Source organism: Trichechus manatus, unplaced genomic scaffold (genome assembly GCF_000243295.1).
Source record: "Trichechus manatus latirostris isolate Lorelei unplaced genomic scaffold, TriManLat1.0 scaffold00005, whole genome shotgun sequence".
In the NCBI taxonomy this organism is placed as follows: Eukaryota; Metazoa; Chordata; class Mammalia; order Sirenia; family Trichechidae; genus Trichechus; species Trichechus manatus.
Window position 1 is genome coordinate 221,213 of NW_004443941.1, and position 24,034 is coordinate 245,246.

The following is a 24,034-nucleotide window of genomic DNA, read 5'->3' on the forward strand; positions in this document are numbered from 1 at the left end:
GTGTTGACATGTAGTGGGGTTGTTAACCATTGTCATAGGGCAATATGTGTACTGTTTAATGAGAAACTATTTTGTTCTGTAAACCTTCATCTAAAGTGAGTATAACAGCACAACTGGAAGAACGTAATCGATGTCACTGAATTGTGCATGTAGAAATTTTTGAAATGGTGCATCTTTGCCTATGTATATTTTCACCAAAAATAAAAGGTCCTCCAAGCTCGAGAAGGGAGAGTGTTGACATGTCATGGGGTTGTTAACCAATGTCATAAAACAATATGTGTACTAATTGTTTAATCAGAAACTATTTGTTCTGTAAACCTTCACCTAAAGTACAATTTAAAAAAACATTTTAAAAAACCATCCCTCTCACTCCCATTTGAAGAGATTACTTAATCTTTGTCTGCTAAATCACCCTCCCCAGTAAAACCATTATCCCCTCCACCTCCACCTGACGAGCCTAACCCAGCTACGTCTGAACAGCGTTTGTATGAGTCATCACCTGGTGCAGCATGAGTCATTACCTGGGGTAGACGCCTTACAAGACACTGCTGAATGTTCCCAGGACCCACCGCCACCACCCATTTTTGCTTCTAGACCTATAACTACAATGAAGTCCACCAAGCCCCAAAAGGTGAAATACAAAGTACCACCCAGGAAAAGGTACACTACACTCCAAACTGCTTGACTTTTCTAATATGTACAGACAGAAACCTGGGGAATACATGCAGGAAGGGATATTAACCGTGTGGAATAATGGTGCAAGACACATAAAGTTAGAACAGTATGGTTTATCAATATAGGCCCACTAAGAACAGATTCTTCATTCAGTGTTTCACCTCAAGAGGTTAGGAAAGTATCTAATAGTTTATTTGGCTGGTTCGCTGAAGCATGGATTACACAGTGGCCTACACTAAATCAGGTTGAAGTACCAGACCTGCCTTGGTATATTGGAGAAGAAGGTATCCAAAGGCTTAAGGAAATTGGTGTGTTAGAGTGGATTTATCAGGTTAGACCCACAGATCCACACATGGAGTGCCCAGAAGACATACTTTTTCCCAAAACGGTGGAGAACAAATTGGTGAAGGGAGCTCCGGCATCCTTGAAGACGGCTGTATTTGCTATTTTATGTAAGTCAGTTTGACAGCAGGAATTGCTCTAACTGAATTAAGATACCTAACTACAATGAGGCTGACTGGACCCTGTGGCGGTAGGCGCCAAGTGACAGCACTCAATCAACAAAGACAAGGTGGGCGTGGTTACCGGAATGGACAGAGGAGTCAAAGCAGTAATCAAAATAGTCTGACTGGTATAGACTTCATGGCATTGGTTACTTAGTCAGGGTGTCTCTAAGAGTGAAATAGATGGGAAATCTACTAAACATTTACTTGATCTGTACAAGTGGAAGAATTCTAGGCCAAGTGTACAGCAGCGTAACTCGAATCACCAGAATAGTCATGGCCCCTCAATCAATTCCCAGACTTGAGCCAGTTTACAGACCCACAACCCCTTGAACGAAGGGTAGTCCGGGTCCCCTTGAGGAAGAACCCCACTATACCATCAAAAATTTACACTGTTAATCTTTCTCCTAGCCTTCCCCAAAGGGATCTATGGCCTTTTACGGGTGACCGTTCACTGTGAAAAAGGAAATAATCAGATTTTTCGGGGATTACTGGACACTAGCTCTGACCTAATTCCAGGAGACCCAAAATGTCACTGTGGCCTACCAGTTACAGTGTGGGCATATGGAGGTCAGGTTATTACCAGAGTCAGCTCAGGTTCATCTCACAGTGGTCCAGTGGGTCCCCGAACCCATCCTTTAGTGATTTCCCAATATCCCTCATTTGGGTCTGCTACTCCTGCCTATTTATCAAGTGACTCGAAAAGCTGCTAGTTTTGAGTGGGACCCAGAACAAGACAAGGCTCTGCAACAGGTTCAGGCTGCCGTGCAACCAGTTCTGCCACTTGGGCCTTATGATCCAGCTGATTCAATGGTGCTTGAAGTGTCAGCGGCAGATAGAGACGCTGTTAGGAGTCTTTGGCAGGCCCCTATTGATAAATTACAGCACAAATCTTAGTATGTTGGAACAAAGCTCTGCCATTCTCTGCAGATAACTACTCTCCTTTTGAGAAACAGCTTTTGGCTTGTTACTGGGCCTTGGCAGAGGCTGAACACTTAACCATGGACCACCAAGTCACTGTGCGGCCTGAGTTGCCCATAATGAATTTGGGTGTTGTCTGACTTACAGAGCCATAAAGTCAGACATGCACAGCAGCACTCCATCATTAAATGGAAGTGGTATATATGAGATCAGGCCCAAGCAGGACCTGAAGGCACGAGTAAGTTGCATAATGAAGTGGCCTAAATGCTCATGGTCTCCACTCCTGTCACATTACCTAACCTCTCCTAGTCTGCATCTATGGCCTCATGGGGAGTTCCTTATGACCAGCTGACTAAGAGAAAACTCGTGGTTCTGTGCAATATGAAGGAACTACTCAAAAGCGAGCAGCGACACTACTACAGCCGCTTTCTGGGATCTCCCTGAAGGACAGTGGTGAAGGGAAATCCTCTCAATGGGCAGAACTTCGAGCAGTGTACCTGGTTGTTCACTTTGCTTGGAAGGAGAAATGGCCATACATGCAATTATATAGTGATTCATGGGCTGTGGCCAATGGTTTGGCTGGATGGTCAGAGACCTGGAAGGAAAGTGATTGGCAAGTTGGTGACAAGGAGGTATGGGGAAGAGGTATGTGGACAGACCCCTCTAAATGAGCCAAAGTGAATATATTTGTGTCTCATGTGACTGCACCAAAGGATGACCTCTGCAGAGGATTTTAACAATTAAGTGGATAGGAAGACACATTCTGTAGAAACCAGTCATCCTCTTTCCCCAGCCACTCCCGTCATTGACCAATGGGCTCATGAACAAAGTGGCCATGGTGGTAGGGATGGAGGTCATGCATGGGCTTAGCAACATGGACTTCCACTCTCAAAGGCCTACTTGGCTACAGGCACTGCTGAGTGCCCAATCTGCCAGCAGCAGAGACCAATACTGAGTCCCCGATATGGCACCATTCCTCAAGGCAATCAGCCAGCAACCTACGGCAGGTTGATTACATTGGACCACTTCTATCATGGAAAGGGCAGCATTTTGTTCTTACTGAGATAGATATTTACTCTAGATACGGGTTTGCCTTCCCTGCACACAATGCCTCTGCCAAAACCACCATTCGTGGAGTCACAGAATGCCTTACCTACCCTCATGGTAACCCACACAGCATCACCTCAGATCAAGGGACTCACTTCACTTTATTCAGCAAATAAAGTATGGCGATGGGCCCATGCTTATGGAATTCACTGGTCTTACCATGTTCCCTGTCATCCTGAAGCAGCTAGCTTAACAGAATGATGGAACAGCCTTCTAAAGGGATAATTACAGTGCTAGCTAAGTGGCAGTACTTTGCAGGGTTGGGGCAATGTTCTCCAAGAGCTGTATATGCTCTAAACCAGCCTCCAATATATGGTGCTGTTTCTCTCATAGCCAGAATTCATGGTTCCAGGAATCAAGGTGTGGAAATGGGAATAGCACCACTCACTATTACCCCCTAATGACCCACTTGCAAAATTTTTGCTTCCTGTCCCCGCGACCCTATGTTCTGTGGTTCTAGAGGTCTTAGTTCCAAAGGCAGGAATGCTCCCACCTGAAGACACATCACTGATTCCACTGAACTGGAAGTTAAGAATGCCATCTGGCCACTCTAGGCTCCTCATGCCTCTGTATCAACAGGTAAAGAAGGGAGTTACCGTATTGGCCAGTATGATTGATCCTGACTACCAAGGGAAAATAGGACTGGTGTTGCATAATGAAGGTCAAGATTACTTTTGTAGTACAGGAGATCGCTTAGGGCATCTCTTAGTACTACCATGCCCTGTAATTAAAATCAATGCAAAGCTACAGTAGTCCACCAGGTAAAGGACCACAACCAGTTTGCTGAGGGTAAAGAATACGGAATGGGTGGTGGAAGAAGGTAGTTCTAAATGCCAGTTACTACCACATGATCAGTTGCAGAACCAAGAAATGTAATTGTTATGAGTATTTCTTCCTTGTATGTGTGCATCCAATATTTTTTTCTTCACTTATAAAATATAAGATGTAAACGGGGCTAGTGCATTTTTAGTTGCACACGTTAGTTGTATCATGTTAGGTGCTAGTAGGAGCCCTGGTGGCACAGTGTTTAAGAGCTCAGCTGCTAACCAAAAGGTTGGCAGTTCGAATCCACCAGCCACTCCTTCGAAAACCTATAGGGCAGTTCTACTCTGTCCTATAGGTTCATTGTGAGTTGGAATTAACTCGACAGCAATGGATGTAGGTGCAAGTATGCCTTCTTAATTGTCTTATTTATATTGTGCATGGTTTAAGGAGATGTATACAGGTGTCAAGTCGACAAGGGGTGGACTGTGGTGGTTAAGGTTTTGTGTCAACTTGGCTGGGCCATGATTCTCAGTGGTTTGGCAATATGTAATGATGCAGTCATCCTTTACGATGTGATCTGATGTTCTTAGCCAATCAGTTGTAAGGGGAGCTTCCTCAGGGGTGGGGCCTGCATCAGATATATATGGATGTTCTAGCAAAGCTCATTTGTTTACTCTGGATCCTGCATTTGGCTCATCATCATCTGACCTATGTATAAATTACACCTATGTATAAATTTATTTCAATTTTTTTCATTTTTTATTATTGTAGTTGAAGTGAAAGTTTACAATTCAAGTTAGTCTCTCATACAAAAATTTATATATACATTGTTATGTGACCCTAATTGCTCTTCCTATACTGTGACAGCACACTCCTTCTTTCCACTTCTGATTTCCCGTGTCCATTCAACCAGCTCCTGACCCTCTCTGCCTTCTCATCTCACCTCTGGACAGAAACTGCCCATTTAGTCTCGTGTATCTACTTGAGCTAAGAAACACACTCGAGTGTCATTTTATGTTCCACAATCCAGTCCAATCTTTGTCCAAAGAGCTGGCCTCAGGAATTTAGTTCTGGGTTGACAGAGTCTGGGGGCCATGCTTTCTGGGGTTCCTCCAATCTCAAACCATTAAGTCTGATCTTTTTGCTAGAATTTGAGTTTTGCACCCCACCTTTCTCCTGCTCCATCAGGGACTCTCTATTGTGTTCCCTGTCAGGGTGGTCACTGGTGGTAGCTGGGCACCATCTAATTCTTCTGGTCTCAGGATGATGCAGTCTCTTGTTTATGTGGTCCTGTCTGTCTCTTGGGCTAATACTTTCCTTGTGTTTTTGGTGTTTAATTCTCCTTTACTCCAGGAGGTGGGGACCAATTGATGCATCTTAGGTGGCCGCTCGCTAGCTTTTAAGACCCCAGATGCCACTCACCAAAGTAGGGTGCAGAACATTTTCTTAATGAACTTTGTTATGCCAATTGACCGAGATGTTCCCTGAAACCATGGTCCCCAGGCCCCCACCCCTGCTACTGTGTCCCTCGAAGTGTTTGATTGTATTCAGGAAACTTCTTAGCTTTGGTTTAGTCCAGTTGTGTTGACTTCCCCTGTACTGTGTGCTGTCCTTTCCCTTCATCTAATTCTTATCTACTATCTAGTTAGTGAATAGCCCTCATCCTCCCTCCCCACCCTCGTAACCATCAAAGAATGTTTCCTTCTGTGTTTAAACCTTTTCTTGAGTTCTTATAATAGTGGTCTTATACAATGTATGTTTAAATTTTTGTATGAGAGACTAACTTGAATTGTAAACTTTCACTTAACGTACATTAAAAAAAAATAAGGCAACCTGACATAGGAGTACTAGTCATGAAAAAGGTTCAAACACTAGTTTCCACTGTTACCTGAACTTCAGTTGAGTGGTTCTTGAAGAATGAATTAGACTGTGATGCTTATGGATAATCCATCTCATGGCCACCAAGAGGACTTCATGTATTTAAGGGATCAGCTAGTACACAATTAAGTCCAAGCATGCGTAAAGCTCTTTGCTGAAGTGCCCGTGAGGTCATTCTCACAGTACAGCACTAAAGAGTGTTGTGGGCTTGGGAAGTTGCTGCACAAGCACTTCTGCCAAATACAGAAGAACCAAAAATCATCTTATCTACGAAACATCATTAGCACCCTGGACTTATGTCCAAACAATGATACAGATCAACTGAAGGCTCACAAAAGGTCCCCAGTGGCCCCCCAAACCTACTACAAAACTTGCAGGAGATTTGAATCCTCAGTGGAGGATCCCAGAAGAAACCCACTACCTGAGAAGGCATGGTCAAACACACACACACATACAAACTGTGTACCAATTACCTGTGAATGTTCTTAGAGCTTCTTTAGTCTTCTTTTACCCTAATGTGGCCCTCTGTGAGTTGTACCAGCAAACACTAGAGTAGAAGGGTCAGACGTAGGTACCAAGAGATTTTCACAAACACCAGGCTTACACCAGCTTTCACACCCATGGCAAGTAGCTGTGTCCTCAACTTGCTCATGTATCGCCTCAACATTTCAAGTAGCAGAGGGCCGTCTGATAAATACTCTTACAACACTAAGCCTCCTTCTGTTTTTGAAGTTTATCAAGTGTCCACCTGTTTTTGATTGAAGATGTACCATCTCTTCTCAACATGAGTCTATGAAAGAAACTTCAATGGTGAAGACTGTGTTTACTTCATCACTGTGGTTACAAACCCCAAAGTGGAAATGGTTCAGAAAAACTGTCTTCACAATGTTGCTCCACTTCCTGATTTTACACACACACACACACACACACACACACACTTTTTAGTGTTTTCTCTTTTTTTTTTCTGGTTATATTTTTATACTCACTGAAAATGGAAGCATAAATCAATATTCACACTTCTCTTTAAAGACTCTAAGCTGGAAAGCACTTTTGAAAATTTAAACGCAGGCAGATGACCCACTGAGATAAACAAAAAGTTATAGTTCAATGTTACTGTAATGGTTTCTGGGGGAAACCAACCTCTTTTTAGAAACTGTAATCCAACGTAGAAAAAAACTGGCACTGGGAAAATTCTGGAACTCTTTTTATACTAACTGAAGAGATCACAGACTATTATACATTACATGAGACAATTAAAAATACCCAGTGATTTTACTTCCACCTTCTTACAGCTCCAGTATATGGCATCGGATAAGAACCCTCATCTCTATAACCATAAAAATATTTCAAGAAAGCAAGTTTCGAGATAGTATGTATAAGTAATAAAACCAAATGCAAACCCATTGCTGTCGAGTTGATGCAGACTCACAGCAATCCTATAGGACAGGGTAGAACTGCCCCATAGAGTTTCCAAGGAGCACTTGGTGGATTCAAACTGCCAAGCCTTTGGTTAGCAGCTGTACCACTTAACCACAACGCCACCAGTGTTTCCGAATACGCAATAGTTTGGTAGAATTTTATCAACTCTAGTATAATAGTTCATACCCCCCAAAAAATGAATTTTAAAATTCAAAATAACAATTAACTTTATTTAACATGTTACACCTTAACATTTAAAATACCATGCTCTAATTAAATATTTCATCAACAACACTGTATACAAATAAAATATTACACAAAATATATTTAAGAAAATGTTTTGGTCTTAGATCTGAACAATAAATAAAAACACAGGCACTTCTACACTGAGACAGGGAAGCAGTCACTACTCAGAATAATAATTTTGTATAAGCAACACGTGAAAATATGGCAAGAATAGAATCCTGGAGTTTTAAACTGACAAACCACGGAAAGGTACGCAACTTCAATCTTTCTGCTTAAAGCTCCAAAGTCACATAGGCTTTCCTGGTGCACGTTTTTAATATTACAGACCCAGTATGGTTGTCAGGGGCAATTCAATCTTCAGCTGGCCGTTACGGAATCATACTCGTTACTGTCAAATACTAAAATTAGAGAATTATCATGATACCACCCAGCAAACCAAACACACAAAAAATTAAATTTTCTCTCCTTACTATGAACATTATAACAAGATAAACTGTACGAGTGACACACGGTGATTCTCATTTTGCTAAATGAACTTAATCAGATTAATGCAACAAAATACTGTTGGGGTGGCAGGAAATATTGACAGAAGTCAATTTTTCTAGACAATCTAAAATTCATCCAAAATTCATGAAAATAAATTTAATTCCATTTCAGAGAAGCCACTGAACCATGTATAACAAAGTCTTTGTATCCAATCGGTTTATAAACATCTAAATCACAGATAGATCAATCATTAAAATGGAAAGCAGGAATATCATCATATGAGGGCAAAACAAAAATAACTTATGATTTCAGATGCAAAGGGAGGATGAATTAGAAAATAATGACCACCCATCAGTAGGAAGGATCAGAACCAATTATCTCACCACATCCTCCGTAAGAAATTATATTCTTCTGCTCTCCCTCTTCAGAAAAGTACCAAACTGAAGAGCTTAGAGGCCCTCAAATGGATACCTAAAGGCAATTATGATGGTTTAGCACAGAAATAACCCTAATGTGAGAACACAACATGGGAACTATTCAAGGTATGTCTTCCTACGCAAAATTTAGTGAATATATATTTTAGCATTTTAAATGAGCACTTTGTAACCGAGACCAAATATCAATCATCTCTTGGGGTTTTCTACTATGTACTAACATCAGGTCTACATAGGAACAAATATTATTCTTATTTTTCTCTTCTATATCAAATGTTCTGAAGGCTTTGTGTTTCTCTGGAACGAGGCCAAGTTTCTGAAGGCACATTCCAGTATAAACGTCATCAATGGGGTAGAGATGGACCTGGTCAGTTATATTGTACAGCCTCAGGGCCAGGTGGCCGGAGTAGAGGAACCCACCTCCCCCCGCGTAAGGTGGGTAGACGCCAGAGTAAACAACTTCTGGGATGTAGTACTTCAGTTTCTTATCCCGATGAGGTCCAGCATTGTGGATCACATCACCTATGAACAAATCTTTGGCTTTGTTCTCGGATAAGCTATTCAAGTAATTCAGGATGTGATGGGTGTTCACGAAAACATCATCGTCACCCTTGAAAACAAACTCGGCCTTTGGGCAGGAAGTGCTCACCCACCTGAGGAACAGCACTTCTTTCAGAGACAAGTTGAAGAAAGTGTCCCGGTAGTTCCACATAAGAATGTCCTGGTGCCTTTCACTCTCAAATTTCAGCATCTCTGAAAGGTCAGGATGGTTATCCTCCGGGGGGGTCTGGCCCAGCAAGAAGACTCGCACCACTGTTTGGTTCCCCACATTGGCTTCTCTGCCCCATGACTCCCGAATGGCTTGCCTTCTAGCAAAATGTGGGGTGAGGGACTTAATTGCCAGCAATAAGAAGGGTTTCTTTGCACACTTATCTGGTTGATCTATAATCAGGGAATAATTTCGACATCTCAAATAGAGCAGAAAGTCTTTAAATCTGTCCGGCAAATTATTAAAACCTGTGACTACTGACATGACCGTCAGGTCAGGCTCGCAGTGGTTCAGATGGCTCACATTGGAAGACCCATACCCCTCCCCTGTCTGGTTGGCCAACATGCTCAAAATGGGATTGTACCGCTTGTTCAGCTTTTCTTGTTCTCGGTTCCAATAAGCCACAGGGGGACTGGATATCTTCCAGAACTTTTCTTTGGGTATTATTACTTCCCCCTTTCCATTTTTTTCTTGGCTATTGCTTTTGGAGACTTCCACAATCAAATAAATGAAGACATTCACCAGCATCAGGATACCCAACAACTTTATCCTTCGACGTCCAACACTCATTTCTCATATCTGGAATAAAAGAGGCAGAACATTACATTAATGATGTGTTATTGATTTGCATTTAACTCATCTCACTTGCCTCTTGGACGTTATCTCCCCTGGAACAGCGGTTTAGAGCACAGCTTCTGACAGGTTCAGATCACAGCCCGACTCCTCTAGCTTTGTGACTGCGGGCAAGTTGCATAACCTGGGCCTTAGCTTCTCCGTCTAGAAAACGTGGATAAGAACCCACTATACAGGATGGCTGTGAGGACTATATGATTTCACATGTAAAGTTTTTGAAACAGCGCCTGGTCTATCGCAAGCACTATGTAAGTGACTGTTACCATTATTGTTATTTTAGACACCCTACAGGCATGTAAGGATGTCTTGAATAACGTCACAGTTGTTCCCCTTGTTACTTATAAGGGCACATGCAAATCAGTGCTTTGCTACGTCTCTGATCGCAATTCATAACAAATATATTTTATAGTGTTATCCAGTACACATGTACATGCATATTCATATGTATGTTGTAATGTGTGAAGTTCCATGTAACTCACTTTGATTTCCTATTTTATTCTACTCCATTTTTAAAAAAATGTTGGTCCCAATCCTAAATTATTTCACAATCCACCATTTTCACAAATGCGGGAAGCGAGGCCGAAAGATGAAGACACTTGCCCAGGGTTGAGGGGCTAGGAAGTGGAAGAGGCACCAATCACATTGCGTACCCAAAAGGATAAAATGAAAGAGACACATAGTAGCTTTATTCATAACAGCCCCAAACTGAGGACAACCCAAGTATCATCAACAAGAGAATGCACTAATAAACCCTGGTATAGTCATACAATGGAACACCCCTTGGCATCAAAAAGGGAAACCATTGCTACCAGCAACAACTTGTCGCTGTGACCGAAAGCCACATTTTCGTATCAGCTCAGAACACGTATACTGTGAGATTCCACTTATGTGAAGGTCACTGAATGCACAAAACTAATGCAGGCCACAGAAATCTGAAAGTGATGGGGGGGGGGGCGTTGAGTGAAGAGGGGCAGGATGGAATTTCCCGGGGTACAGACATGTACTACACACAGGTTTCATGGGTGTATACAATTGTCAAAATGCAAATTGTATACTTAAGATCTCTGCTGCTTATTGTATGGAAATCATCTGTCTGTCTATGTGTGTATGTGTATAGCAAAAAGAAAAAAAAGATACAGAAGTGCAAATGACATTTTAGTGAAAAATCAAAGGTCAAGAATACATTTCAGACTGTAACAGAAGAACAAAGAGTTGAATGAAATGCTTTACTAAAGGTAACCTCAGGGTTCTAACGGTATTAAAATGGATGACCTGTACAAGACCAGTCACTGAGACAGGCTTGACATTAAAAGACAACCCAATCAATAATACACTGTGAGAACTGGGAAGATTTTCTTTACTGCTGGAAATTTAACCTTAGAAAAGAATCCCAAAGTATTGTGTCCCAGGCACTGTGCATTATCTCAGAATGAGCCTAGAAAGTAGGTATTGTTACTTTTGGTCCCATTCTGTACCTGAGGAAACAGATTTAAAGAAGTTAAGTAACTTTGTTTAAGGACGGGGTTGGAATTCCAAAGCCACCATGTTAAATGGTGGCCACCGTTCTCTGACCTCTAAAACAAAGTTGTGTGACCATTTTAATCAAGAGTAGTGTTTACTTTTTAAATAAAAGGTTTGATAAGTTCACTGTGTTCTAGCAAACAGTCCCAATGTACAAGAGCATTTATCATGCTGAGTGTGCTGTGAAGCTTTTACAACTTGGACAGCCCAGATCAGATCAATAGGAAATCAGGTGCTATTCGGTGTCTCTAAAAATCTGTCCAGTACATCTTAATCTGCTTGCTTGTATTTGTTGTTGCTGTTAGCTGCTGTCAAGTCAGCCCCAAACTCATGGAAACTCCATGCACAACGGACAACAGCACCAAACGCTGCCCCGTCCTGTGCCACCCTCATGATAGTTGTGATCCATACGGGTTTCACTGGCTGATTTTCTAAATTAGACCACCAGGCCTTTCTTCCTAGTCTTAGTCTGGACACTCCACTGAAATTGTTGGGCATCATAGCAACATGCAGGCCTCTAACGACAGCCTCTAATGTTGAGGTGCACTGGCAGGAGACTGAACCCAGGTTTCTGGCATGAAAAGCGGGAATTCTACCATTGAGTCACCACTGCTTCCTATTAAATGCTTGTACTTAACACTGCTACATAGCTTCAACTACAGGCAAAGAAGTAAAAGGCTTTAAAAAACAAACAAACAAACAACAGAAACAGCTCCACAAAAGCCTTCTGTACATCTAGACCAATATGACAAATGAGAAGTTCGGCGGTGCTCTCTCAGCTGACCCAAGCAAGCAGTTCTTCCATGACCACGCCACTTCTCCCCTCTCTTCCCCACCACTACCCACCTCCACTCCCCAAGAATTCCCCCACTGAGCTACTAAGAAAGAAGGGCTTTCTTCAACCTCCTGCCAAAGAAGGTAGTAAAAACCACAAGCTGTTTCTTACTCCATAATGACCATTTGAAAGGGCCCCAAATCACACACAGGCTGAGAAGTCCACACTCTCCTTAGGTCAGCTGCTTGCAAAGGAGCCTCCGAGCAACTCTTATGAGGGCACTGGAGGTCTGAGCGCAGTACATCTTTGCCAATGTTCCTTCTAGGCTCAAGCTCTGAAGTCATCCATGACAACTTAAATCTCTTTGCAATGGGCCTATGCAAGGGCAAGAGAGCTTAAATGGACACTTAGAATATATCTGCATGGGTGTCTGATTGTAATATGATGGATCACTTTTATATGACCTTTCTCACCATAGTCTTATAACTCCCACCAAATGACTGGGTGGGACTATGCAAATGAGGTGCTTGTGGCCCACCAAGGGGGAATGAATAGCTTGCTAACAATGCAAATAAGGTGCATGGCACCCTTGTGGGGGTGGGACCATGCAAATAAGGTATATGGAACCCTAACAAGAGGATTGGTCGGCTTTACCACCCTGCTAGACTTAAAGTGAACTATCCCAGAGGTGGAAAGGGGGAACCTCACTACCACCAAGAAGAACAGACGATAACAAAGCACATCCTTTGGACCTGGGGTCCTTGCATCAACAACATCCTAGACCCGGGAGTGAGCTGTAACACCAGAGACGGTGAGAGCTGGCAAGAAACGGCGGCAGCAGAACCAGGAGACGGCAGGGGGGGTATCTTAGTTATCTAGTGCTGCTATAACAGAAATACCACAAGTAGATGGCTTTAACAAAGAGAAATTTATTCTCTCACCATCTAGTAGGCTACAAGTCCAAATTCAGGGCATCAGCTCCAGGGGAAAATTTTTTTCTGTCGTCTCTGGAGAAACGTCCTTGTCATCAATCTTCCCCTGGACTAAGAGCTTCTTCATGCAGGAACTCCGGGTCTAAAGGACACGCTCTGCTCCCAGTGCTGCTTTCTTGGTGGTATGAGGTTCCCGTTTCTCTGCTCCCTTCTCTTTTTTATATCTCAAAAGAGATTGGCTTAAGACACAATCTAATCTTGTAGATCTCATCAACATTAACTGTCACTTATCCCATCTCATTAACATCATAGAGGTAGGATTTACAACCCACAGGAAAATCGTATCAGATGACAAAACGGTGGACAATCACACAATACTGTGTATCATGGCCTAGCCAAATTGATACACATATTTTTGCAGGGCACAATTCAATCCATGACATTCCACCCTTTGGCCCCCCAAAATTCATGTTCTTGTCACATGTCAAACATATTCACCCCATCATATCATAGCAAAAGTCTTAACTCCAAGTCCAAAATCCGAAGAATTCCTCTTCGTCTGTGAAAGCTAGAATACAAGTTATCTGCTTCCAAAATACAATGGTTCAACATCCACAAGCTAGACATTTCATTACAAATGGGGGAAACTGGAAGGAAAGAAGATATAACAGGCACCAAGCAAGTCAGCAGAACACATTACATTAGCCCTCAAGGCTTGAAAACAATCCTCTATTCTCTGAGACAATTTATACAATGGCCCTGGCCCTCCAGACTCTAAATAGGTATTGAGCCACACTCTCTGGATTCTGAGTAGAGACCCCTTGGCCCTGGGCTTCAGCTCCGCCTTCCAGGCCCACTGGGATGGCAGCTCTGCTCCCTTGGCTTTAAGTGCACCATTCTCCTAGTCTATCTGAGTGGCACTCCACCCTTAGAAACACCAGAGGCCATGGCTCCACCCTTTGAGACCCCAGAGGTCCTGGCCATACCGTTTGAGACTTAGGCAGCTCGGCTTCCTGTGTTCCTTGTCTCTTCAGCTTCCGCATCCTGATTTCTTAGCCTCTCAGTGGCTCCTTGGGTCTCACGCCTGCATCTGCCCCGCTGGAGCAAGTGTTCCAAAGGTCTATAGCACCAATAAGTGCCTGGAGGCATCCCACTCTGCCAGTAAACTTCAGCCAGAAGGCACTCGCCTCTCTTGCTCCATGGGTGGGCTCCAGCGCTGTCTTGCTCCAGTCTCCTGGTTCTGCCACTGCTGGTTCTCTGCTGCTGCAGGTTCTCTGCCACTGCCGGATCTCTGCTGCTGCTTATCACAGTCTATACTGTCTCCAATGTAACAGCTGTCCTCACTTACTTCTGAGTCCTCTATCCATTCATAGTTTCAAAACCGCTTCCACATTTTAGGCATCTGTTACAGCAGTACCCCACTCCTGGTACCAAATTCTGTCTTAGTTATCTAGTGCTTCTATAGCAGAAATACCACAGGTGGATGGCTTTAACAAAAAGAAATTTATTCTCTCACCGTCTAGTAGGCTACAAGTCCAAATTCAGAGTGTCAGCTCCAGGGGAAGGCTTTCTCTGTTGGCTCTGGAGGAAGGTTCTTGTCGTCAATCTTCCCCTGGATTAAGCTTCTTCACGCAGGAACCCTAGGTCTAAAGGATGAGCTCTGCTCCCGGCGCTGCTTTCTTGGTGGTATGAGGTCCCCCCGTTTCTCTGCTTGCTTCTCTCTTTTATATCTCAAAAGAGATTGCCTTAAGACACGATCTAATTTTGTAGATCTCATCAACATGACTGTTGCTTATCCTACCTCATTAACATCATAGAGGTAGGATTTACAACACACAGTAAAACCACATCAGGTGACAAAACGGTGGACAATCACACAATACGGGAATCATGGCCTAGCCAAATTGATACACATATTTTTGGGGGACACAATTCAATCCATGACAGTGGGCTTCCTGGCCCACGGAGCAAGAATGCTGAGCATAACATGCAGGTTATGGGGAGAGTGCCACGGATATCTGGAATCCAGCCTTAAGCATCTGATGTTTCCATCAAGGAAAGCACCAATTCTTCCTCTGGAAATACTCTGAGGAATACATCAGACTTGCTGACCAAGATTTCCAACTTCATCCACCACTAATTCAGGCCCTTATTTCCTGAACCAAGATCCAGCCGGGATACGGTCTGGGCAGCCTCCCTTGGCCATGGACAGGGTTGAGTGGTTCTCTAAGAAATGCCATTCTCACCTCCTATCTGCTCAAGGCTTCAGTCTGCAAACCATTTCCTGCCCATCTCTCACTAGTGCCCCCTAAGGGAAGCTGAGGGATGCTACTTTACCAGTGGGATGAAGAAGACTCAGAGATTTCAGTGACAAAGCTGAGATGAGTCAGCATTTCTGGCTCCCAATCCAGGGCTCTTTGATCTCCTCGTTTTTGTACACAGCACAGCCAGATTCTCATAACCTGGTACAGGTCAACACCAACATCTCAGGTGCTGGCTCACACTGAAAATGTGCAAGGCATGGGGTCACGGTACACTTGATCCCTATCTAGAGCCTCAAACAAAGGGGAAACAGAAGTGCCTAGAAGCTCCCATCCCCCTTCAGAGAACGGGCTAGGCTTCCGTGTGTGATAGCCCAAAGTCCAACCATACTGTGTAAGGGGACCCTTGCCATTACTTGCTAAAACATACTTCTTCCAAAGTAACCTGAGGAGGAAAGGTGAGGAAACCAAGAATCTCCATCATACATTTCCGCCAAGTTTAAATGTCATGCTTCACTTGTGACATGGGCACAGTCCCTCACACGAGAATCCTGCTTTTGGCAGACAGTTACAACAAACTGAAGTTCATGGAAAGGAGGATAAAGCAATGACCCCCATAAAAATATCTGTGGGAAAAAGCCCTCAGAATATCTGACTAAATTTTCCCACCGCAGATATAAATGTGATTTCATGTTCTTTTTTGAGCAGGAAGTTACATTGCTGAAAAAGAATTTGAGGAAGAAAGCTTAGCTCAAAGCTGGGGAAAATGGTATAAAACCCTCACTGTGAAACACAGAATTTGTATTGTGAGTAGCAGGACTAAGAGGAAATCCCATATGCAAACAAAGAAGAACGTTAGCTTTTTACCTTGTGGTTGGGAGTACGGCCCCCGCAACAGGGACTGAAGGGTCTGAAGCCTCTAAAACACTCCAGTTGATTTTGTTTGTTTAAAGAAAAACAACTTCCTTCTTTCTTTTGCAATTATAATATTTAGAAAGACAAGGTAGAAACATGAAAAATACACTTGGTGTTAGGTGAAAATGGGTTATAAAATAGGATAAATGCTATGTTTAAATTAAGTGAAAATCCAGATAAGCTACCACACAAAACCAAACTGGTTTAATCAGGGTGGTAGGATGATATGCTGTTTTAACACTATTTTAACAATCTGTTAAGGAGTCCTGGTGGCGCAATGACCTTTAACAGAAAAGTCCGAGGTTTGAACCCACCAGCAGCTCCGTGGAAGAAAAGACCTGGCGATCTGTTCCCATAAAGATTACAGCCTAGGAAACCCTATGGGGCAGTTGCACTCTGTCCTCTAAGGTCACTAGGAGTTGGAATCAACTCAACAGCACAGTAAAAACACTGCCATTCAATCTTCCATTTGGAGCAGCCTCTACCGCACACAGCTACACATATTACAAAACCTCGTATTTCCACATTGTAAGCCAGTAAACTACCAGAAGAGTTAAGATCAGATCTAGGAGGCAGGATGGTACCTTAAGTATCCCAAATATTCAACGATTATTCTGTAGACCAAGCTCCAGGCAAAACACCTCACACACCTTATTTCACTTCCCAATATGTGATCTGTGCTATCAAATGAGGCTTCAAGAGAGCAGGTATATAATCTGTCCCTAACTCCTAGCCGTAAGCGGTGTAATCAGGATTTGAACCTGGGCCGTCTGGCTCCACACTCTGCAATATACCATACTGGAACATGGAGAGAGATTACCAAACTGTGAAGACAGACGGTGACATGCACAGACTTTCTCTATGACCTTGGGGAAGTCAATCTCTCAAGACTTTAGTTTATTGACTCAGAGGCTGTTTCTTACTTTTTTCTTCCCATGCAAAACCATGGTTCTGAAAGCTATTAATTTTTCTTTTAATTTTCCCATTTTTCTATTAAAAGCTATAACCTCACACACCCCATCCTATCCATTCACACGAGACAATCCATACCACTCACATTCCGTTGGTTTAACTCTAGCCAAAAGCAAGGGCCTTCAACAGCTACTCAGCCCAGGGCAGCTCAATCTCCTTTGTTGGTCTTAACTGCCGTCCACAGCAACCCCATGAACAATGGCGTGAAACGCTGCCCAGGCCTGCAAGCCATCCCCATGAGGGGTTATGGGTCAGACCCTTGTGATCCACAGGGTGTTCACTGGCTGATTTTTGAAAGCCGATCTCCAGGCCTTTCTGCCTAGTCCATCTTAGTCTAGAAGCTCTGCTGAAACCTGTTCGGCACCATAGCAACACACCAGCCTCCACCGACAGACAGGTGGTAGCTGCCCATGAGGTGCGCTGGCTGAGAATAGAACCCGGTCTCCCTCACCGGAGGTGAGAATTCTCCCACTGAACCACCATGCCCCTCCAATTTTCTTTAGGATTCTGAAATGCTGAAAACACCAAACAGTCCCATGAAGGGTAACACTAATGAAATAGGAGTCCAATTCCTTGAACTTAGCTGGTAGTCGTTCCATGACTTAGAGACACCACTGAACTGGATGATCCCGAAAGTTCCCTCCAGCCTTCCAGCTCTGAAAGCAAAGCGCTGGTCAGAGACCCATTACTATCTAGTGTGGTCAGACGGCCAGGAAGACTCTCTTTCTCACCAAACTCTGAGACAGACTAGCTACCCCTCCTCCTCCAAGGGGTTCACGCAAGTTAGACTGATGCCCGCCAACAGCTAGTGAGACGGAGCCTGTAACCACACCCAGCTTCGACCCCAAACCTGTGCTGTGTCTGCGACTGCCCTACACTCTCAAGTACCCAAGTTAAGGAGAAAAAGGGCCAGGACCTTCTTGCAATCATGAAATCAAATGACCAGCCACCCCCATCCAACCAGGCGGAGACCTGGAGGCTGGAAATGCAGGCTCCTGAACTCAAGCGAAGAAGGAAAGCCCAAGGAAAGCCTGAGTTAGCAGTCTCCCTGAGGGGGGTGGGGGAGGAGGGGTCCTGCTTCCTGCTGTCTCGTGCAATCAGGACACACCCATCCTCAAAGAGAGACCGCGTCTGAGCCCATTACCATATAGTGGGAGGGAGGGGGTATTCTCTGGGGAACTGGTACATGGTTCTGCCTGCCCCCCATCCCACCCCCGTCCCTCCAGGAGCCTGGTGAGAGTGGCTTACCTAAATCCTTCCCTTTCCCAGTTCTGCTCGGATAAACTCAGACAGTTTGCAGCTAAGTGGTTCTGGGGGAAAACAGCTCCAAGCACTCATGGCAGATGGCGGGGTAATTAGGGCAAGTGCAGCAGCTCAGTGGGGCCAGAAGGGAGGCCACACCTAGAGCTTGTCCCTTATCAGAGCAAGACGCCTGGCTGGACTCCTGCCATGGTTGGCCCAGGGGAACCCCAGGACTCCCCCACAATCTCACCTAGAGGCTGGCACTTAGCTGAGAGCTGGAATCCGAATCCTAGTTCATTAGTAGTACCCTTCATGTTCAAAATTAAAGGGGAAAAACCCATGTAAGGAGTCTACTCACCTACACATCCCCAGAGGCACCAGAACACAACCACGTGTCTGGCGGGACGAGTTCCGATCCCCGTTGATCACGATTCCCCCAAAGCCCAGTACGGCTGATTTTTTCACATGATGTTTGTAACAAAATAAAAATAATCACTAAACTTATTCTTCAAACAAACCCACATAGAACTCTAAGAAAAGAGGGAACGAAAGAGATGCCCCAAAATTTAGCAAATGAAGACAGAGAATTAAAACCTCTCAGGTCACGTTGTCCCTGTCTTTAGTGAAACTGGAAAGGGTTTTAGGTCCTCAGCAGAAAGATGATGTGATTATAAAACAAAACTGGCAGATGGCTGAGGAGAGGGGTGTCCCAGATCCGCTTTCAGTTTGGAAAATCAGACAGATCAGAGTTAAGTTCTAGTTATGCTAGCTGTGTGACCTTAGGCAAGTTACTTAACCTCTCTGAGCCTCAGTTTCCTTACTTGAAAAATAGGAGTAATACAATCTACCATACCAGTTTGTTGTAAGAATTAAGTATCATTATAAATATACATAAAAATGCCTCACACAATGGGCATTCAGTAGCTTTTCCTCAGGGGTTTTGTTTTCCCCATGGAACACAAAATGAAAGGACATTTCTTAGGTTTTGTCCTTCATTGCCTCTGTAAATTTCCTCTCTCTAGAAAAAGAGAAATCCAAAAGGAGGAGTTACAAGTCAACTCGTGTGACTCCAGGTAGGACTCTTGAAATACCTTGTGGAGGAGCATCTCTTCCTGGGTCGCTCATCTGTCCATGCCACCAACTCCCCAGACACGGTGCACAGCCCCAGCATTGCGCTGAATTGCTTCTTCTCTCTGCCCTCTACATCCAACCAGGTGCCAGCTCTTTCCACCTCCTCCTCTCCTCTCCTCCGCTGGACCTGGGCTCTGCTGCTGACTGCTGCAGTACCTCACACCTCATTTCCCACCACACCCCAAACTCACCCTATTCTCCAAGGGAATCAGTCTGCAGTCAGCTGCTCGGGCTGCTCCCTCAGTGTGGTCAGGCCACCAGCCCGCTCCCTTTTCAGACCCAACTGTAACCTCCCTGCGCTGTCTTCCCACCAGCCCAAGGCAGAGCCAGGGTCCCTCGGGGAGTAACCTTCCAGCACAGCGCACCTGTCTTCTAGAGCTCCCTCCTCCTTCTGCGTTCCCAGGGCTTTAGCTCAGGGTCTCACGCCTCTTCCCTCTTCTAACAGAACTTCCGCCTAAAGACACATCCCAGCCAAAACCCAGCCCCCGTCCTCCAACTGTCTCACTCACCTGCTCAAAATCCTTCAGAGGCCCCCTGGTCCTCCCCAGGGCACTTTATGATCTGCGCTTCCCTCCAGACCACCTCCCACCATCCCACCCCCATCTCCACTCACGCTTTAACCTCCAGCCACAACAAACATGCTTCTCTTCCAGAAAATCCCACTTCTCTCTGCTATCTGCTGAGAGTGCCCTCCCCTCTGCTCTGCCTTCCTGGGGAGCTTCTTCTACTCCTTTCAAATCAGCTCAAGGATCACCTCCTCGGTGAAGCCTGGCCTCCCAGGAGTTAAGGCGTCCTCTCCCGGGCATGCTGGACCACGCCTGAGCATCTGTCAGGAGCAAGGGCCTCACCTGTCCCACAGCTCCCCCAGCACCTGAGTTACTCAGCATTTGTATTCTGATCACCTGGTCGAGCTCACAGACCACAGTGAGACGTTCAGTAGAAGCTGGATTAAACATACTTACCTGTCTCCGAAGAGATGCCGCTGGAAAAATCACCTACATATCTGCGGGTAAATTACACATATTGTATTTATACAAACCTGTCTCACTTCAGTCAGCCTCATATTTAAGTATTAAGGTAAAAAGAAAAATTTTAAAGGACTTTCTAGAGTTAGGGGGGTAAGAGTCTCAGAAGTAGTGGGATGCATGTTGGACCTAGGAGGGAGGAGGTGAACTGTGGTGGAAATCCAGCCGAGGCCCTCACCTCCCACAGTAAGCCCAGGCCCACCAAAGGCAACATCCCCTGGGGTGTGCTTTCATGAACACTGCTCTGAGTGCAGGCGAGTGGGAGGCAGGAATCCAGATGTGTGGGTTTCAGCAGGGCTTCAGGTCCATGTTCCACCCCTCCTCCTGTGGCAACCCTAAGCCAACCCTTCCTCCCACCTCTCCCAGGTGCCGGGGTAACTGTGGGACAGGTGAAGCCCCTGCTCCAGACAGATGCCGAGGTGTGGTCCAACATGCCCAGGAGAGGACGCCCTAACTCCTGGGAGGCAGCAGAAGCTCTCCAGGAAGCCACCTTCTTCCTGGTGATGGGAGGACCCCACCAAGGCCACGACAGCAGAGGGATAAGAAGGTGCTTAAAGGAAGGAAGGTCCCCGATACAGGTGTGCAACTTGGAAGCATCTACACACCTAAAGTGAGACAATCATTTTAGAGAAGAAATGCCGCAATGCAGGCAGCTTTCTTTCTGGGGAGTTTAATGTATTTTGGAAGCCCTTGTTGCCTACATTTTTAAGAGCCTTTACATGGCTCGGTAAATGTCTCCACTTCAACCTCCAGGACCTCTGTTCAAACAAGGGCAGTCAGGCAGGTTCTCAGAGAGCCCTCAGAGAAATGTCTACAAGAAGGCAGAAACTACACAGTAGTTTAAACAGGAGAAGCGTGTGTGGGTAACTTTGAACATAACTGAATACAAGTTTCTATACGCGTCACTAATATATGTAACTATGTAAGCAATGATAAACCAGTTGCCGTTGAGTCAACACCGACTCGTAACTCTATGTATCTCAGTAGAACTGCGTTCCATAGGGCTTTCGATGGCTGATTTTTTGAAAACAGATTACCAAGCTTTTCTTCCTAGGTCCCTCTGGATAGACCTGAGCCTTCAACCTTTTGGTAAGCAATCAAGCGCATTAACTATTTGTACCACCCAGAAACTCCAAGCAATGATAAATGAGTCATTATAAAATGGAACAAGAAATCTAAAGGGTACACTAGGTCTGATGAAAAGTGTCCCCCAAAAAGCACACATATGGAAGGGAGGTTCAGAACTTGCTGAGGAGTTATAGATGGCAGAAGAGCTCCTGGGGGTCCAGGCAACAGCTAGTCCGCAGCTGTCCAGAAAGCTGCAGGCAAGCAAGGCTGCCGGGCAGCAGATGGGGTCGAGCAGTAGGCCCGGCGCTCATACTGCTGGGCTGTGTGTAACAAACACTGAGCTGAGCTGAGGCTGCGGGTGGGCTTGGGGAAGGAGTCAGACGACACCGTGGCCTCTAGTGTGGAATCCAGCGTCCCCATCAAGAGGGCTGCAGGAAATAATCCTGCGGGACACAGACACACCAAAACTGACAGGTGGGTGTGCAAAGGGATTTAGGGTGCAGAGGGAGTCAAATGCACATGGGGAGTCGGGGTGCTGCTGCAGGAACCAGAAACTGGGGAGGCCTCCCTCTGCAGGCACCTAGCACTCCTGTGTGTGGCCTAGATCGGACCAGCTCCAGGCTGCTGCACTGGACAAGGACTGGGTGGCCAGCTCACTAGATGACCGGTGCCGTGGGGCCCTCCGCTTGCACGTGTGCGGGGTGAGGAGAAATGGCAGGGCGCAGTGACCTGGGCTGGGCACGGCCCACTCTGTATCTCAGGTTCCCAGTTTCACCACTGCGGCCAGAGCTGAAGGCAGCACAGTGGCCAAACGCTGGGGAAACCGCACTCCAAGTGAAGACAAACAGCAGCTCTCTAGAAGCCACACTAAGACGTGAGTCGTGAGAACCAAGGAGGAAAGCTCCTTCCTCCCGCAAGGTCCTCTTCAGAGCCTTCAAGTGACAGCTGGCAGAGGGACATATACAACGGGCTCTCGTCCATTTTCCCTGATCAGGTGGCAAGGGGCGACTGGTACATGGTGGTAGATCTCGGTATCATCGACTCAGTCATCTCCAACCACAAACATTTATTTTTCAGTACGGAGCTAGGCCCAAACAGAGGTTTTATACGTGGTTCCTATACATCAAATTGGCAGACACAGGCAATAAATACAAGCGGTCCCATTAGTTGACAGCAGAGGACGCGGCAGGACCTGAGTGGGCTTGAAACGGTAGATTTCAAAAACGTGGAAAGCAGCAGGGTGGGCAAGACACAGGGTGGGGTCCAGGTGTCTGCAGGCAAGCAGACAGACACCCACACAGCCAGTTTACAGGCAGATGGAGCCACCCAGGAAAGGCTGCACAGGAGCTGGTGGGTCCAGGGTCTCTGCACTCAGAAGAGGACAAGCCGTGCCTACGTCTGAGCTAACAACTGCTGCTGCCAGACAGATAGTAGGAATGTGTTTTCCTTCACCTTCCCTCTATTAAAAAACAAAACTGACGAAATCACATAGAATAGAAAAATAAGGAGAAAATGAACTCCAAACTGGACGTCCCTAGAGTACAAAACGCAGCTGGCTTTGTGTTCATTTCTGTAGAGCGGCTGCACCCGAGCAGACCTGCGCAGTACCTATATCACCAGGTCTCTGCTGCAGACCCACAGAACACAGCTCTCACCCGGCACTCCCAACTGTCAGCTCCACTCCAGATCACAGAAGCGCTAAGTCCCCCTACATCGGAGTCTCCCTCCTACACCTTCCTCGCTTGAACAGAATCAGCCATCCTTTGTAAAATGTGGAAGTCTGTTGTTGTTGCTGGGTGCCTTGGAGTTGATTTTCAACACACAGCAACCCCATGTGACAGAGCAGAACCTCCCCGTAGGGTTTCCTAGGCTGTAATCTCTACGGAAGCAGATGCCCAGGTTTTTATCATGCAGAGCCGCTGTGTGGGTTCAAACCACCAACCTTTTGGTAAGCAGCTGAGCACTTAACTGTTTTACCACCAGGGCTCCTTGTGAAAGTCTACAAACACCAAATACAGGTAAATTCAAATGAGATCACACCCAAGGCTTGGCATTAAAATCAATCTTTTAGGAGCCCTGGTGGCACAGTGGTTAAGAGCTCAGCTGCTAACCAAAAGGTCGGCAGTTCAAATCCACCAGCCACTCCTTGGAAACCCTATGGGACAGTTCTCCATCCTATAGGGTCACTATGAGTTGGAATCAACTCTAGGGCAACGGGTTTGGTTTTTTGGTTTAGTTCAGTAAAGTGATACCCTATATCGGCTAGCTCCACGGTTTTAGTCAGTGTTGCTGACTTCATAAGACTGAAAGGGGCTGAAGAAGCTAAAGTGAGGTCTACCAATTTGCTCTCACCAAT

At 45.3% G+C, this 24,034-nt stretch overlaps 1 protein-coding gene across 1 annotated transcript in view; it reads right to left on the reverse strand.

The window, feature by feature from the left end:
• Window positions 1-7,477: 7,477 nt before the first annotated feature.
• The window catches only part of B3GNT2 (UDP-GlcNAc:betaGal beta-1,3-N-acetylglucosaminyltransferase 2), a 36,062-nt gene continuing 19,505 nt past the window's right edge, over window positions 7,478-24,034 (reverse strand). Inside the window, exon 2 of the mRNA XM_004369429.2 lies at window positions 7,478-9,782. Within this exon, the coding sequence (XP_004369486.1) occupies window positions 8,580-9,773 (1,194 nt within the window). The 5' untranslated portion in view covers window positions 9,774-9,782 and the 3' untranslated portion in view covers window positions 7,478-8,579. The remainder of the gene's footprint in view (window positions 9,783-24,034) is intronic.